The 17,399-nt window shown below is 40.6% G+C and overlaps 1 protein-coding gene across 3 annotated transcripts in view; it reads left to right on the top strand.

Moving 5' to 3' along the window:
• LOC124645022 (PHD finger protein rhinoceros-like) overlaps positions 1-8,138 on the top strand; it is a 41,665-nt gene extending 33,527 nt beyond the window's left edge. For all 3 annotated transcript variants that reach the window (XM_047184754.1, XM_047184756.1, XM_047184755.1), the window contains exon 6: positions 7-8,138. In XM_047184754.1, the coding sequence (XP_047040710.1) occupies positions 7-7,208 (7,202 nt within the window). In that variant the 3' untranslated portion in view covers positions 7,209-8,138. The remainder of the gene's footprint in view (positions 1-6) is intronic.
• The last annotated feature ends 9,261 nt before the right edge of the window (positions 8,139-17,399 follow it).

Here is a 17,399-nt window from a genome sequence, read left to right as displayed (position 1 = left end):
TTTCAGGTCAGTGGCTGTGCAGGCCGTGCGGCGACGGCGTGCGGCCCAGCTGCGTGCTGTGCCCCAACCACGGCGGCGCCATGAAGTGCACGCCCTCCGGGCACAAGTGGGCGCACGTCAGCTGTGTGCTATGGATCCCCGAGGTCTCCATCGGCTGCGCGGAGATTATGGAACCGATCACCAAAATATCTTCCATTCCACCCTCCCGATGGTCCCTCGTTTGTGTATTGTGTCGTAATCGCAAGGGCGCTTGCATTCAGTGTTCGGTAAAGACGTGTAAAACTGCTTACCACGTAACCTGCGCATTCAAGCACGGGCTTGAAATGCGGGCAATTATCGAAGACGAAAACGCCGACGACGGTGTTAAATTACGTTCCTATTGCCAAAAGCATAGTGTTAATTCTAAGAAAGAAAAGTGTCCGGGTTCAGGCGAGGAGGAGGATGAGGTAAAACGAAAGCGTAGGAAAGATATGACGTCGGAGGAGAAGACGCAAGCTCGAGCCGCTCGCTTGCATGAGATTGAGAGGGAATTCGATAAACACGTAAGTGTCAAGGATATAAGTACACATCTCCTTGACGTTGATCAGGACGCTATTAATTACATTTACAACTATTGGAAGCTAAAGAGGCGAGCAGGGCACAATCGTCCCTTGTTGCCACCCAAGTCGGACGACACCGAGGTGCTGACTCACAGGCAGGAGCAGGCTGACATCGACAAGCTCAAGATGTTCGTGCAGCTGAGGCAGGACCTGGAGCGGGTACGGAATCTCTGCTACATGGTGAGCAGAAGGGAAAAGCTCTCTCGCTCATTCTTCCGTATGAGGGAACAAACGTTTCACAAACAAGTGGCTGTGCTATCTGCAGCTGGCGACATCCCCCAGCAAGAGCTGTCAGCCATCATTGAGGCTAATCACGGACCTTCAATATATGACAAACTATACTCTCACGACAATGCACCTGATCATAAGAATGATTTCGAAGAGTTGCTAGCCCGCATCGCGCCACCAGAATCAGGCGACGAGAAAAAGAAAGATCGCAATGGGTTAGTCAAAGGTTCGAAGTCATCAAATCCGTACAAGAAACATTACGTAAATGGATCGCGACGTAGTGGCAGTATGTATAGTGGACTGTCCAGCGAGGAGAGTGCGCCGGAGATGGCGCGATCCAGTAGGTTCCGAACCAAAGTTGGTTCTAGTACAGATGACGAAGGAAGGAGAGCTGGAACATCACCAAAGAAAAAGGTATCTCCTAAGGGCAAAGGCAAGAGATCTCCTAAGAAGACTGAAAGGAAGAAGAAGAAGGTACCACAGTCTAAACCACTAATTGAGAGCAGCAGTGACGATGAATCTTTGAATTCCAGATTGAAGAAAGATCGATCTCGCAGTAAAACGCTACAGCAAATGGAGAAAGAAATGACGGCTGGGAAGATGGGTCAATCCGGAACAGACAGCGATGACCTAATGCCGATAAGACCTACTATGAGAAACAGCAAGTTCCCTATCGACATATACTCAGACAGCAGCGAGGACAACAAGTCCGACAAAGCCGATAAAGTCAAGTCAGATAAGGTTAAAACTGAAAAAGAAAAACCGGACAAAGTCAAGGTGGAAAAATCACCAAGTGGTAATGATTCTCAACAATCTCTGCCAAGGACTAAGGCTGCTATGAAAGAATTTATTCCAACTCAACCCGAGAAGAAAGCAACTACAAGTCCGGAAGAGGACAAGCCTGGTCCGAGGAAGAGAGGCAGAAAGCCTTCTAACAAAGACAAAAAGATGCCATTACCGCAAAAGATTAAAACAGAATCGGATGATGAAGCTAAAAATAAAGAGAACATCAAATTCTCCAAACAGAAGGATCACCCGACAGATCTCATTGTTCCACAGCGGCAGGCAGCTAAGAAAGCTTCCGAAAACATGCGCTCGACCACTGTTGTCAAAAAGGATGAAACAGTTCCTGAACAACGAGAAATAAAACAATCAACAAGCGGTGATGACACCAAACCGAAACCAGTGGCAAAACCAAGTGAAAAGGCTAAATCAACTGGTAAAGGCAAAGAAATAAAAGACGCTCATTCTTCAAAAGTTAACAAAAAGAAATGTAAGGAGACAGAGAAGGAACCCATTGCTTATGTACCTCAAAGACAGGCAGCGAAGAAAGCAGCCGCTCATATCAAGAGTGGACTGGGTACGAAGGCACCAGTACCCGACAACGAAACAGAGAAAAAGAAAGATGCAGATAAATCTGAGCCAAAATTATCGCCTAAGAAAGAGAAGGAAGAGGCCAAAACTTCGAAACCCGCTCAGAAGGAAAGCTCTAGTTCGTCTTCAAACTCAAGCAGCAGCAGCTATTCATCTTCATCCAGTTCTGAGGAAGAACCTGAAAAATCAATGATCAAGCCCACCGCTAAGGCACGCGCGATCAAACCGGCCACGACACGCCAGCCGTCAATGTTCTCACCTCCTGGCTCTAGACCTACAGTGGACTTGCCCTTTCTCGACAGGGTGTCAAAACCATTGTCTTCCACTAGTGCCTCGAGTGATTCTGACAGCTCTAAAGTGTCCGACCGATCCCGCTCAGGAAGCCCCTACCCCAAAAGGCCTCGACGAAGGAGAAAAGGCAAGAGCGAGTCCACTGATGCCTCCCCACGCAAGGCGCCGCCAGATAAGAAGCTTAAAACTTCCGAACGGCGGTCCGAGTGTAGGGTACCATCACCGACTCCTGAAGGAGAGGAACCTAGCCGACCCAGTGATGCGCGCGCTGCCACACGTGCTCGGACCAGAAGCACTACTTCAGGCGGAAATATGCCTAATAAGTCTGATGCCCGACCTAGAAAACCATCTAAAGACGAAGCCCTTACCGCTACACCCAATAAAACACCCAAAGAGGGCAGCCAGTCCAGTGAACTTCCATCTGCGGAACGGAAAGAGGACACGGAGGTGAAGGAAGAGGTCAAAGTGGAACTCAAGGAGGAGATTAAAGAGGAGCCAGTGGTTGAGACACCCAAGAATTATGCTAAGTCTAAAACTAACAAGCTAAAGAGGCGAAGCGAGTCTAATGACGACAGGGAGAAGGTCAACAAGACTATTGAAATTGAAGTACCGCCATTACAGAAAGTCAGTCCGAAGAAGAGTGCTGAGCCCAAACATAAGTCATTGATGAACAGGCGAATGAGTGTTAAGGACACAGCGCCTAAAGACCGCTCTATTTCTAATGAGACTCGAGAGCCGGCCAAGAAAGATAGGCGTATGAGCGTGGCACATAGTGTCGCTGGGTCCGACAAACCGGCTGTGTCGCCCACTAAAAAGAAGACAACGCAACCAAGGATTGAAATAGAGATACCGCCAATGGAAATTATTGACAAGAAGAGTCCTATCCACATCAACACAGATTACCATGACAATGACAAGCATTGGTTGCCAAAAGCGCCCAGTCCAAATGCTATTCCGCCGCAAGTAGAAAAGCCGGGTGGCAATGAGAAATACATAGATGACAAATCCATGGATTCTGATTACGCCGATAAGAGCAGTGTTAAAATGATGGCTAAGATACAAGCTAACCTCAATGAAAATACCATGATTAAATCACCGAAGACGCCGATGGACGCGAGAACAATGAGTATTGAACACATGGAGGTTGAGAACGTGGCTAGGAATATGAGGAAGCGTTCTGCAGAAAAGAAGTTTATAACGCAGGATGCTAGTCACGTTCAAGGAGTAGAAATTTCCAAGAGTGCTAAAATACCATCGGCCGTAAACCCATATCCAAACAGATCCATATTCTCGCCTCAGTCAAAAGACAATGAGTTCCTCGACTTCGAAATGATGGCTGTTGACGATGGATTTAACCACGATGATATCATTAAACCTTTTGCGACGTACCCAGAATTCTTCTTCAAAGAGGATTCTAAGCAAGGTGTGCAGGAAACTCTTAACCTAGTAGACAGGCTTCGGATAAGGCTGAGCACTAAGAAGGTGCCGCCCGAGAACCCTGATCAAGAGGAACCGATACTTGTGCCTGATGACAGTGATCATAAAGACAATGATGTCACTGCTGCTTGTAACTTGGTTAAGGCTGAAGATAATAATAGTTCGCCTCCAAAGAAGCACACTCCTACTGAAAGACCAGTCGAGCGATCGCCTCCAAAAGAATCGCGACAGACCACCAACCATGTACCGCGAAGAGGGTCCTCAATAGATAGAGATTTGCCTTCAGGAGATACTGCGATGGATGCTAAAGAGTTCCAGCCCATCGCCATGACGAGCAACGAGAAGTGGTCGAACGTGCCGGTATCTGTGTCACAGCTGGACACACAGAGTCAGTCTGCCAATGACAGGAAATACGATCACTCAAGCACATACGCCGATGATGTCAAAGAACCCATAACTGTGCAATCTGATGTCCAGTCCGTATCTGAAGTCGGAGACGCTATTTCAATATCTAAGCAAAGTGACGATTCCCAATCTTTGTCCGTGGTCGACCATTCTGTACACAGCAATGACGTAGAACTAGTACATGACAACCAAAACTATGACAACAATGAAATGATACATTCAGATTGTGCCACGATATCTTCACCGCAGTACGTAAGCCAAGAAAAATGGCGCGAGAGTAAGATAACTACGCGAAGATCGTCTGCATCTAGCACTAACTCTGAAGCGTCCGTGAGCTCTCATAAGAATGCACGAAAATCCCGTTTGAATTCAAGTGATCTACGTCCAGGTAATGTGATGCCTGCAATAGATACGTATCCACCTATCCCGGCATATTCGCGTCCCGTGGAACCGTCGATGCCGCTGAACCAGTACACGACGTACCCGCCCGAAGCTTCGCCGTTCCTGAGCTCGTTGCCTCTGTTCGCGGGCGGGCCGCCGCTGCCGCTGCCGTCGCCCGGGCCCGGCCTCTATGGCACCATGCCCTACTCGGCAGCCCCGCCCCCGCTCAAGTCTACCTTCTACAGCGCTGCGTTCACATCTTCATCACAGAACATGGCGCTCACTACAGCAATGATCGCTCCCCCTACGCCGAAACCTCCCGATTCGCCTCGAGATGAAATTGACGTGACCGGCAGCGATAAATTCATTCACGTTGTGTCCAGCCCGAGCGTGAGCGTCGATTCCTATGAAACCAATAGTAATAGAGCGCCAACGAAGATGTCAAACGATAGTAATGAAACTATGACCAGCTTACATCCGCAGGAATCTAAATCTCCACCAAAACTGAGCAAACCGACAACCAAGTTCCCTGGCAAGTCACCGGGCAAGAGCCCCGGTATCTCGCCTAAGCAAAGTGATGCTCCTAAAGGAACCAAGCGACTGAGCAATCGCAGCAACAGAAGCCAAAGAGGTCGCGGACGGTCCAAGAGCCGCGGCCAAGGGTTCTCCGTCGACTACATGGGTAATTCCATACAAAGCAAGCTTGTCGGCACAGTTTATGACTTTGATGAAGAAATCGCGAATGATGGTGTCGACTTAAAAGCTCTTCGCGACAAGCGAAAATCTATCGATATTCGAGATGATAGGAAGTCTGAACATTCATACAAAGATGCGTCTCAATCTCCTCGCGTCCTCACTCCTCCTCCAAGCAAACGCGCTCCGCCGTCCGACACTAAAGACATCAAACCTCCCTCGCCTGAACCCGCGGACACGAACTCGTCCCCCGCGTGCGCGGAACGTGGCCCGGGCTTCTCGCAAGTGGCACCTGTCTTGCCCGGCCCGGTCGATATGCGCACATATCAACCTTTCGAGAACCCTGCGCCCGCCGCAGAAAACGATTACCATTTGCTAGCGTTTGCTAGCGGCACCGCCGAACAGCATTTAACTGAGATAGACGAAGAAGTTGAGAAACAACTTCATACCGCACTAATGGCAAGTAATCCACAGACAGGTTCCCCATCGCAGCAGCCAGCGGAGCCTGCAGAGCCCCCGAAACAGACATACGTTCCCCAGCTACCTAAAGTATCACTATCAGATTCGAGAAACCAACTGAAGGTAAAGATCAAAGGGCCATTCTTGGACGCGAACTATTCGGCGAGCTCGTCGCAGCCGGTGGCGCCGCCGCCGCCCGCGCCTGCGCACGAGCCCGGCACCAGCACCATGACGCCGGCCGCCGCCGCCGCCTCCTCCATGTCGGGCTCCACCAACCTGCGCCGCATGCGCAAGAAGGAGCTGCTGCGCCAGTACTGGACGCAGGACATGAACATGGACGACCCCACGCACCCCGCCACGGTGGGCGCGGTGCCGCCGCCCGCCGTGCCCTCGCCGCTCACCCGCGCCGTCATCACCATCCCTAAAGCCGTCGCCTCTATGACTAGCATACCCACTCGAGAGGACTACAAAATTACTGACAGTCCCGTAGAAAAGAAAACTAAACGCAAAACTACCAGCGGCCTCTCCAGAGAGTTGCGACATCTAGAAGTGAGCATGAATGTCGATGTTGATCCCTCAGATGATGTGAAATTGTCCTCGATAGCTGGCACTTCGGGACAACAGGCGCACAAGCGCCGCGGTCGCACGTCTACTAAGCCGAACAGGGCGAATGCGACGTCACCGGTCGCTCCTAAACTGAAGATAAAGATAGGCAACAACACGGTGCAGCAGGTGCCGGCACCCGCGGCTCCGCCCGCCGACGAGCCCGCCGGCACCACTATCTACCGACCGCCTAAGAAGCGAATCATTGCGAACAAACCGAGCTTGGAAGACTTGCGACGCGAAAGCATGAAGTACCGTCGAATGGTGATGGCGGACTTTGAGGAAGACGAGAAAACAACTAAGACCAAGCCCAAGGGCGAAAAGAGTGAGAAACGTAAAAAGAAAAAGGACAAAAAAGCTGAAAAACTTCAAGTGGTGAACAGTGAAAGTGACAGTGCTACAAAGTTGATTATAAAAATAAAGCGCACGAAGGAGGAGGAGTTGGGCGAGGCCGCGGCGGCAGGGCCGTCGACGAGCGCCGCCCCCGCCGCGCCCCCCGCCGTGGCGGAGCCGGCCATCGACCCGTTCGAGTACGACCCGTCGGCGCCAGACCCGCTGGCCATCGACCCGCCCTCCTACTCCGAGGCGTCGTCCGCCATGCGCAAGGTGCGAACCGACAAGGTGACGCCCATCCGGTTAAAACTCGCGCGCAGCTCGGAAGGCTATGTGATGAAGGAGCCCGAGAGCGCGGAGCGTGCGCTGCCCGTCAACAACAATAAACACTGTGAAGTGAGGTGATACAAGTCGCGCGCCGCCGCCGCTCCGCGCTCGCTCCCTTCTAAGGACAAACCTAACTCGTCGCGTAACAAGTTAGTCAAACAGCCTAACAATAACAGTGCGGGATCTAAGGCTAAAAAAACTAAGGGCAAGGACTAGAACTGTGTTTCAATAGAACAAGTTAAAATCTCCTGTATAGTTAAACTAAAACTGATATTGTCTGTATATTTTTTAAACAATAATATCTCTATCATGATGTAGTTTATTATTATTATATTACATATATTATTTATTTGTATAAAAGGAAAGCTCAATGATTAACTTAAAGTTATTCTAAGGTTATATAAATTGTGCATTATGCTGTGCACAAGTAAATCTTTATTATAGTATAGCATATATATTTTTGTTAAAGTTACTGTTTTACTTTGTGCCTCATATGGAATCTCATTAATTTTCATGAATTAATTGTGTAATTTTTGAAAATAAGTTACGTATGTTTAATTCTGAACGCTTCACAATCACTTAACTCATCACATACTATGTTACCGTGTGCATAGCATTTATACAAGACGACAGTCGATTTATATGTATATTAGAGTTCTGTGTCACTCGAGGCGAAACACAGTGGCACACGCTTCACCAAGCTCCGGTAGGTACACACCAAGCTTTCCCGAGCGGCACTCAGGCCGCAGCCTATAACTCGCAGACTGCCACACACGCTAGCTAGCATTTTCTGTGACTAGCCAAACGCATTCAATCTTCTATACTCACTCTTATCGAATTACTTGTCTCCCGCTCACGCAGGACCTCACCCTAATAATATAAGTAATTAAAAAGTCACCGATAAAAAAGAACCACCACCGGCGCGGTGGCGTATAATTACAATAATATTCAATCAGATCATGGTTTGAATTTAACCAAAGATTGATTACAAAAGTTACTGCATACGAACGGGCATTAACCCCTCTGCTCGACAAGGTTTTGACATATGACTTTACCGTTGATTCGGCGGGATATTTTGAATCGCGACATGGAAGTCAAAAGTTTGTACTAACTTTCAACACATGAATTCTAAGTCCGTAATGCCTGATCAGAAGTATTTTAACTATAACTTTAGAGCTCACTTATTTGACAACAACGTGCGAAGGTCAAATGAGGTCAGTTAATTCAGGAAAAGATAATAATTACGGAGTTTTTAAGTCTATCGAAAGACATTTCAAAGGTGAAAACTTACCAATAAATAATCGCATCACTTTCTCAAACACAACACAAACGTCATATTTATAACATTTTCAATCCGTTGCAATACATTTCGTGCACTTATTTATGTTCAATAACTAAAAAATCAGCACATAAAATACACAATAAAAATGAACAATTTACAAGATCAAAGTCACACCAAGAAGTAGAGTTTGGAATAGAGTTTTTTTTTCTTTTCAATCAGCGGTGTGCATTCGATACCTAAATCGGATATTTATTATAAATAATCGAATACCAATTTTATATATTTTTTTTAAATAGCAACTTATTTCAATTTTATTTATTAATTTTAAATTATAGGTTCAATTTGTTTTCGTTGTTAAGAAAAAAGATATTTAAGTTTTATGAAAGTTTTTAGCATTAAATTTTTATATGTATTTATTATGGTGTTGCGTCATTCGTAATAATTTTTAACTTTAATTAAATTTTATTACTTATTACGGAATTTTAATTTATTCTTATATTATTTCTCAACAATTCTAAGATTTTTGTTTCGGCTGAGGGTAAGACTGGCGTTCTGAAATATAATGCAATTTGTAACTACCAAAGTCATGTACTTATTTGATGATGAGAAACAATAATAATAATTGATTAATTTTAAAGTCACCAAATATTTTTAACCGAATCCCAAAAAAGGAGGAGGTTCTCAATTTGGATGTTTGTTTTTGGTCGAAAGGGTATATTCCCCATATTTGTTATTAGGTCCAGGATCTGATGATGGAAACCTGGAGAAATCGAGGGCAACTCTCGAAAATTGTAAGCATAGATAAGGTTATATCTTGACACTCAGATGTATGACTGATAACACTATGAAACAGTAAAGGTTTAGAGCTGACCTGATGATGGAGACGAGAGAAGTTCGGTTGTCGAGTTCCCTCGACCTTCACTGGTCTCCATCATCGGGTCAGCTCAAAACCTTCACTGTTGAATAGTGCTACCAGGCAAACACCTGAGTTATAAGATATCACCCTATATATTTCTGCAACTTTCGAAAGTCGCCCTCGATTTCTCAAGGTTTCCATCATCAGATCCTGACCTGATGATAATGGGACCACCTCGGAAGTATACGCTATCAAACAAAAAAAGAATCATCAAAATCGATAAATAAATGGCTGAGTAATCGCGTAACAAACATACAAATAAAAACGCTCTAATTGAGAACCTCCGCTTTTTAGGAAGTCGGTTAAAAATAAATCGGCGGCGGCCATCTTTCCATTTTGGACCAGCTTTCGATGAACAGCGAGTAGCACTTCCGACTACCTATTTGCCCTTTCAAACAATAAAATCGTCATAAAATTTTGCGATAACCACACCTAACTACAGCTCTCGTCAAATAGCTTTGCCGCTCAGTTAAAAAGTTGGAAGTAACGATTCGCCATTAAGTTTGGCAGGTCTACAGGCATTCTGCACATAAAACACCCGAAGAAATAAATAAGTCTTCATTTGCCGTCTTCAGAAACCCTAAAAACCGAAGATTTTTTTTATTCCGGCTACAACGTATTTTCTAGAACTGATTTTCTAGTTTTTTTTTTCAAAATAAATTATATAAGTCATTTTACTTTTCAGATTATGGTAAGTATACAAAAGTGCAATTTAGTAATATTGTAATATCAAATAATATAAAATTATTAAATCGATTCTTTATTTTAACGAATCGGATCATTCGATGCAAAACTTCTATCACCGTCGCCATCTTGTCTATGCGTCTTCAAATTTAAAAAAACAACTAATGTAAACAAACATGGCGAGTTCGATCGGAATTCCCGGTAATTACGATTGGATTTTAAAAAGGTATATTTTCTAACGGGATGCTAAATATGAAAGGTTTGAATGCGTAAAAATAATTTAAATTTATTTAGTTATTTTATTTAGTACTCACAAATGCGGTTTGATTGGAAAGAAAATAAATATGAGCGTAAATAATTAGGAAAGTGTATGACTGATTCGCAAGACCCCGATTGGGGTCTAAACCGAGCTTACGGTGACATTGATGTTCAGACCCCAATTGGGGTCCGCTACGGATTTGACGGTTAATACTGATATATTTGACATGTTTCCTGCAACAACCAACGGAACACCAACATTCACACTCGACATATACAACTGCATACATTCACATCTCTGTTCTGCTCATTTTACAAAGAGCTTGTCACAAAACTTAGCTAATATAAAGTACAAGTAAGATTTTCAGATAAAATAACCTGACTGTAAAATAAGCAGAATTTGTGATGAACTACTTGAGAGCTGTGTGCCATTACATAAGGATACATGTACAGCGCTGTTGCCATCCGAACTTAGACGCTGTATAAACAGGAGTAGGGTATATTATTGTCTATAAAATACCTTAATTGAGATAGCTAATAAAGTGGAATGTAATAATTTAGCGCAGGCTGTCCGTGATTGAATGACCACGCATCTAGACATAGGATACTATATGTTACAGACTAGAATTTTGTGTTAGCGTGTACGGTATTAGATGTACTACAATTCAAGTAACTTAGATAAATCAAGTATGGAATTAATTAGAAGTCTATAAGCGCATAGTGCGTAGTTAATTGGGTTTAGTTCTGCTGTGCACGGCGCATTGCCGAGTACGCGTTGTTGTACAGCGATGCTTGGCAAATGCACAATGTACCACAGAGCTGCATTCCATCTTGGTATTTTGTTTTCCTAATAGAATGTAAAACGATGTAAATATATTCGAGGTTTCATGACCGCGTGGTTGTCCATTGCGTACGGCCTTTTAACATAAATTGCTTATTACCTATTCATATCATTTTGACAATTATCAATAATTATAATTAAGGTATCATTTTGAAGTTAAATTCAATGAACTGATTGGAATATTTATTTGATTATAAATAACTGTTTAGCGTATGCTATGTGATGCTGGATATTTCGGTTGGTAATATCAGCTGATATTTATAACTTTCTCATAGACTGAAAATGACAAATTTGAACAGATTAACAGACAGACGGCAATAGAATATTGGAATAGAAACTCGCTGAATGCTCGTACAAGTCTGATGGTGCCACAGAGTCATTACGTAGCATATGCTGAACGTGTAATAAGTTATTAGTGACGTGAACACAATATGTTTAATTTGTTTGTGCAATATTCGGCAATACTCATCGTATAGTCAAAGATTGATTGTCCGTAGAAATGGTGTGTTAGATTTAAGTGCGTGTCCGTTATTCATAAGTATCTGATTTTCTTTCCCCATTGTAAATAAAATATTAAATAGTGTTCTAAGGTCATGTCCAGATTTGCGATTCAAAATCGACCGAAGCTATTTATTTTTAAAGTTCAGTTTCCTGTGCAGGATATGTTGAATATGGATAGAAAAGATTTTTACGGTTTAGTTTTTGTTATGTATTGTTTATTTGGCTAAGTTTTTGATCCTGGTTTTCAGTTTATTTAACTATTGTGATGCAACTTAAAATGATTAATTTGGCCTAATGGATGAAATGTACTTTTTTTTTCTAAATTGAATACCTAAGAAGGTATAGATCTGGACAGTGCCTTAGTACAAGGACTAAACTTAGTATTGGTCGCACGGAGGTAGCATACTGGCCGCGGCCTATCAATGAGCTTAGTATAAAACTAAATGTTTAAAAATCACATTTTCGTAATATTAAATTAGCTTAGTACCTATCTGAAATGAGTAATTGCGAATTCAATGTACATGGTAATCGTAAATCAATTATTGGAAACTATGTATAAATAATTTTCGTTCTTGACATCAATCAAATGTCAAGTGCAGCGGAAAGTCAAGTTTTTTCTTGTTTGGGAAATAGAAGTAAATTATGTTTGTGCTATCACAAAACCGAATTAGGTTGTAGGCTGTGCTTAGTTTTGCTTTATTATTTATACAAAGAAAAACATCAAAATGAAGTGCATCTCCGGAGTTTTAAAGTTCTAAATTGTGTGCACGAGTTTACTATGTGAGAAGCATTCTGATTTTTTATACTTTTATATTTTTAATACAATTATGAGAATTGGACTGTCAAGAGACATAACCCATATTTAAAGAATCTACTAACACGATCAGTTATTGCATTTAATTACAGTAGAATTTGAATGGTGCCCGTAAAACAAATGATAATAGCAATCAGAAAACTTAATGCGACCGACTTGTAATTATTCTCAGAAACATAGGCTAGGGAAAACGAAGAGTGCAAAATTGTGTTATGCAATAAAAAATCAGGCCACATTCATGTCAGTATTTGTTTGTTTTAAATTATTCATCACAACTTTAAAAAGCTGCAATCTTAAAAATGTTAAAATGCGGGATTTACCGAATATCGTTTAAATATAAATAAAACGATTATTTTACGAAAATGTAGATATTCAGTCTGTGTGCAATGAAATTATCACATAACTTCATAATAAAATTAAAAACCTCCACGGTCTAAAGGACGAGGTTTCGTTTACATATTGTGAGTAAATGTTAACAAAATGTAAATATTAATTACTTACCTTTATTGTAGCTTACGTACGTTCCAAAACGGAAATTCTAAATATCAATAATAAGCAAATATAAAAATGCTTAGTTATTCGTGTCTAAATAATCAATAATTTTATCCATAATATAAAACAAAGTTACCATACTTTTAAATTATTTATATTTGTAAATAACGTGGTTGCAACTTATTTCGTGGTCAGAAATTATTTTTTCCTTAAGTCTACAAGAAGTAACAGAATTATATTAAAAACAAAAATAATTTATTTTGATATACTGAGATTTTTTCATACAGTCTTATGAGTGTGGGTCCTATGAAATGATTGTCTTCTATAATTCTCCATTAACATGTATATAATTTACGTAGCTGACAGTATAATAATTTTAAGACCAATATTAATCAATTAATAATCACAGGACATTTTTCCAAACCAAATTGTTTACCTCGGTGTTCCCAAAACGCTTTGAACTCAGCTTCCATTATCCATTACTAACTGAACCGCTGAGGCGGAGCCCACAATTGTGTAAAGTATTCACTAAAGTAACAAACTTCTTCCATACTTAGTTAAGTCTCTTAGGAACATGAAAACAATCGCGATACAGATTCATTTACTCATATTAGTGTCATATTTTTATAAATGGTCTCTGTTGTATGTGTGCTAATAGTTATACATGAACGGCTTAACTTTTAATCTACGTCAGAGCGTCACAGGTTGAACTCAATTTTAATGATACACCGTCAATGGCGTATTTGTCTCATAAACTTTTTAATTCTACGGGCAAATCCGGATTAATCAGGGTGGAGCTCTCGAAATGTTCAAGGCACTTATTAAGTCTCAATATTTATGAAAAACTTAGTATTTAGGTATGTTGTATAATAATTATAAAATTTGGAATCGTATTTATTGGTAGACTAGAGAAATAATGTTAGTGTAACGCAGTTTGCCCACCCCTACAAATTTAAATCATTCTGATATTACCCACAGTGTCGATGTTGCCTACCAGATATGCTACTGTCTATTATGAAGACTACATATATTAATAAACTAATTATATTCATAAACTTAATAAATAAGCCAATTTCTGAGCAGGCATTATTGACATTGCATAAGGGAACGGACTTGCCCATTTCCGTTGGCCACAGAATTTCACAGTGTAGCCACATTGTCTATATTTAAAACTTACGGTCTAAAACCCCCGTGTAGAGCTTAATATACCCATTTTAGTATTTTCGACGGATTTTTCAAGTGTTTTGAACTATAGGCAATGTGAGAGTTGAAAAGCGTAACGAAAACAGAAATACGTAACGATACATAGCAACCATAAGCTATACAAGATTATTCAATTCTATTAAGTTACAGCCTCATATAAATCAAACAACAGAAACTAAGATTTTGGCACCATTCTTGTGAATTTTTACAACGATTCAAAATAAAGAAAATATTTTAATTAGTAATCTTATCAATCCAGTATATGAGCTCGCGAACAATATTTAATTTCGAAACAAAAATGTTTGCTCTGTGAAGCTATAATTATAAGAATATTCAGACTTTGTCCAAAACCCTTCTTAAAAACTTTTAAGAACAGTCTCCATCTACAAAATCACATAAGGATTCGTCTTCCTAACAAAAGTTATTATTTTTCTTTGTTTCACTTTATGGCGCTGGGGCGCTTTTGTGTCTTGCTTGAATCAAAACGAATATATATTAGTGCAGGAGCGGAAGGAATGAGGCCAAATCACCTTGCAAATAAATAAGACAGCTAAGTCCGGGCATTATTTTTTAGTCTTACAAAAAGTTTGCACCGTGATTCGTCTTCCTAACTAAAGTTATTATTTTTCTTTGTTTCACTTTATGGCGCTGGGGCGCTTTTGTGTCTTGCTTGAATCGTAACCAATATTAGTGCAGGAGCGGAAGGAATGAGGCCAAATCACATTGCAAATAAATAAAACAGCTAAGTCCGGGCATTATTTTTTAGTCTTACAAAAAGTTTGCATCGTGTTGACCTCTTTACTTGCGGCGTGTACAAACTCGTACGCACAAATCTACTGAGTGACACGAGTATCGATCAGCATCACATTTTTTATAATTTTGTGTCGACCATTACCTTGTTACTGTGATTTGTTTTAATTTATATAATGAATCGTTTAGATTTTTAGGTATAATTTTTGTATTTTGAGATTCCGACTGCAGGGAATAAAAAAACATTTGATAAATGTACATATGTTTAAAATTTCCTCTGTTGATAAAATATTTTTTATATAAGTAGGTGTATGTAACTTTTTTTAAATATTTTGTTGAAAAACTAGTAATAATGATTGTATTTTCTTAATTTAGAAACGTTATTATTGCTACGCTGTAAGCGCATTTTGTAACGAGTATTTTTACTTTACCAGTTTAATAATCAAGTGTTGTATGGAATTGTAATTTACGTATTGTAAGTTGAATCGTTGTATCTAAGGATGTGTCTTGACATGTTTATGTATTAATGACATGTATGTAATGTCCTACATACTGAGGCCCGATGTAGCGATGTTATATAGTGCGGGGTCGCTGTCGCGCTCCGGTAGACTCGTGTATAAGGTAGAGGCGGTCGCGCCCTAGCGTAAGTCGTAGTTGATCGCGGTGTCGCCCGGACTCTAGCCATGGCTGAGCGTCGCGCACCAGTCATTAGCTTATAGACAAAATTCAATACATATATTAATTATATTATTTATATTGTAGATTATATAATCAGGTTAAGAAATAGCTCTTAAGAGATTTAAAAGAATTCTTATACCATTATCCGTATAAGTATTATGATCAACAATATTTCCATTGTTTTTAAATTAGTGTTGTTAGTATAAATATAATGTAACGTTTAAGAATAAACTTGTACAAACTACTTATGTACAGTGTGTAAATTAAGATGATGATGCTAAAATGTCGCCTACAGCGAGCGGAAGGAATAAGTGTATCGTGGGTTTTGTAAATAGTGTACAAGTATAATTATGTAATATAACAAGTGTTTTCAATGTGCACATAGTCGCCTCATTCATTAATAAATTTTTTAGATCAATTAATCTTTCCTTTTGATTTTTTTGCCTTCTGTCTGTCCATTTTGGTTTTCTATTAAACGTTTTATTTTCTGATTTGATAAAACAAATTTATGATCCCTGAGAATCAATATATAAAAATGGTCTGTGACCACATAGCAGTTAAAGACCAAAATAATTTAAATAACTAATAATACATATAAATATTTTTGGAATAGTAGCAACCTCATATTATTATAACATTGCTTTGGTTTTAGAGGTTTGCTTCATTAAATCCTATCAATTTTAATAAATATCTAGTTTCAATAGTAACCATACAGTTGCAGAAAATACTTATTCATTTTTGTTCCTTTTGTTTCTTTGTTCGTGCCGTTTATTTTGCCATCATTGAATATTCAGAGGCTAGGAAAAGGTAAGAACTATCCTTTAAATTTCAAGTGTGCTAGTCTGCCGCGACAATGATTTAAAGATTCATACACCCTGGTAATCTGGAAAATCCTTCTGAAGATTAATCGGAAAAGCGCCGAAGAAATTACCTTTTCTTAGCCTGGGGTAAAGCGACTATGGGAAATATCAGCTGAATGATTTAAGATCTTCCCTTTGAAAATCATCTAGAATGCACAAAACAGATAAGCGTCTTGAACATGGCCCAAAATTCACCAAATATATTTAATTATTTGACCGATTTGGTGGCTGGGCCATGTTAAACTGTGCCTACGTCTGGGGATTGGAGTCTTGTTTCAAGTAAGTGAACGTTAAAACACTGCAAATATAGTAATTTATTACAAATAAACTGTTTTCATTTGTTTACTTGCAACATGATTCAGTATAGCTTCGATAAGGAATTTCCTCAAAGGCTTTTGCTCCTGCAAGCTAGCATTGGGGAACACGATACATCAATTCTTTTAATCCTATTTGTAAGTCTCATATTAACAAAAATATGTTTTTTTCTGGATGTCTATACTCGACATTTGGTAACTGTTAGATAGAGGGTGTTTGTTCTGCGGTTTCCGTACGATATAGCACCGTCACTCTCCGCGGCCGACTCGAGATAGCACTGCGCTCACGAATTTCACAACCTGCTTGACGCTTTACATCTTTATCATGAGTGTATTGGCACGTCTCCTTGCATTACTAAAACACGATTAAAACAAACATGGCCATACACTAACCGTTACTTCAAAAAACGTTACATTTCAAAATGTTAACGTTAACTTGACCATAGTTCGGAAAGTAATAAGAATACCTACACTGAAGATGCAGGCGCAAGAAAACGGGACGCAGAACATTATTGTCTCGAAAGTTAGATCGAGTAAGTATATGAGAGTTATTCGACCGAAGAAGAATGCAATTAAAATTAATTCAGAAATATTGGCGATTTCAATGAGCAGCAGGTGATTTTGTGCGCAGTGATGTCACTTTGGTAATATAGCCGTGTCTAGAAGGGTGTTCCAT

The sequence above is a fragment of the Helicoverpa zea genome, chromosome 31 (genome assembly GCF_022581195.2).
Source record: "Helicoverpa zea isolate HzStark_Cry1AcR chromosome 31, ilHelZeax1.1, whole genome shotgun sequence".
Lineage (NCBI taxonomy): Eukaryota > Metazoa > Arthropoda > Insecta > Lepidoptera > Noctuidae > Helicoverpa > Helicoverpa zea.
This window is presented reverse-complemented; position numbering and strand designations above follow the sequence as displayed.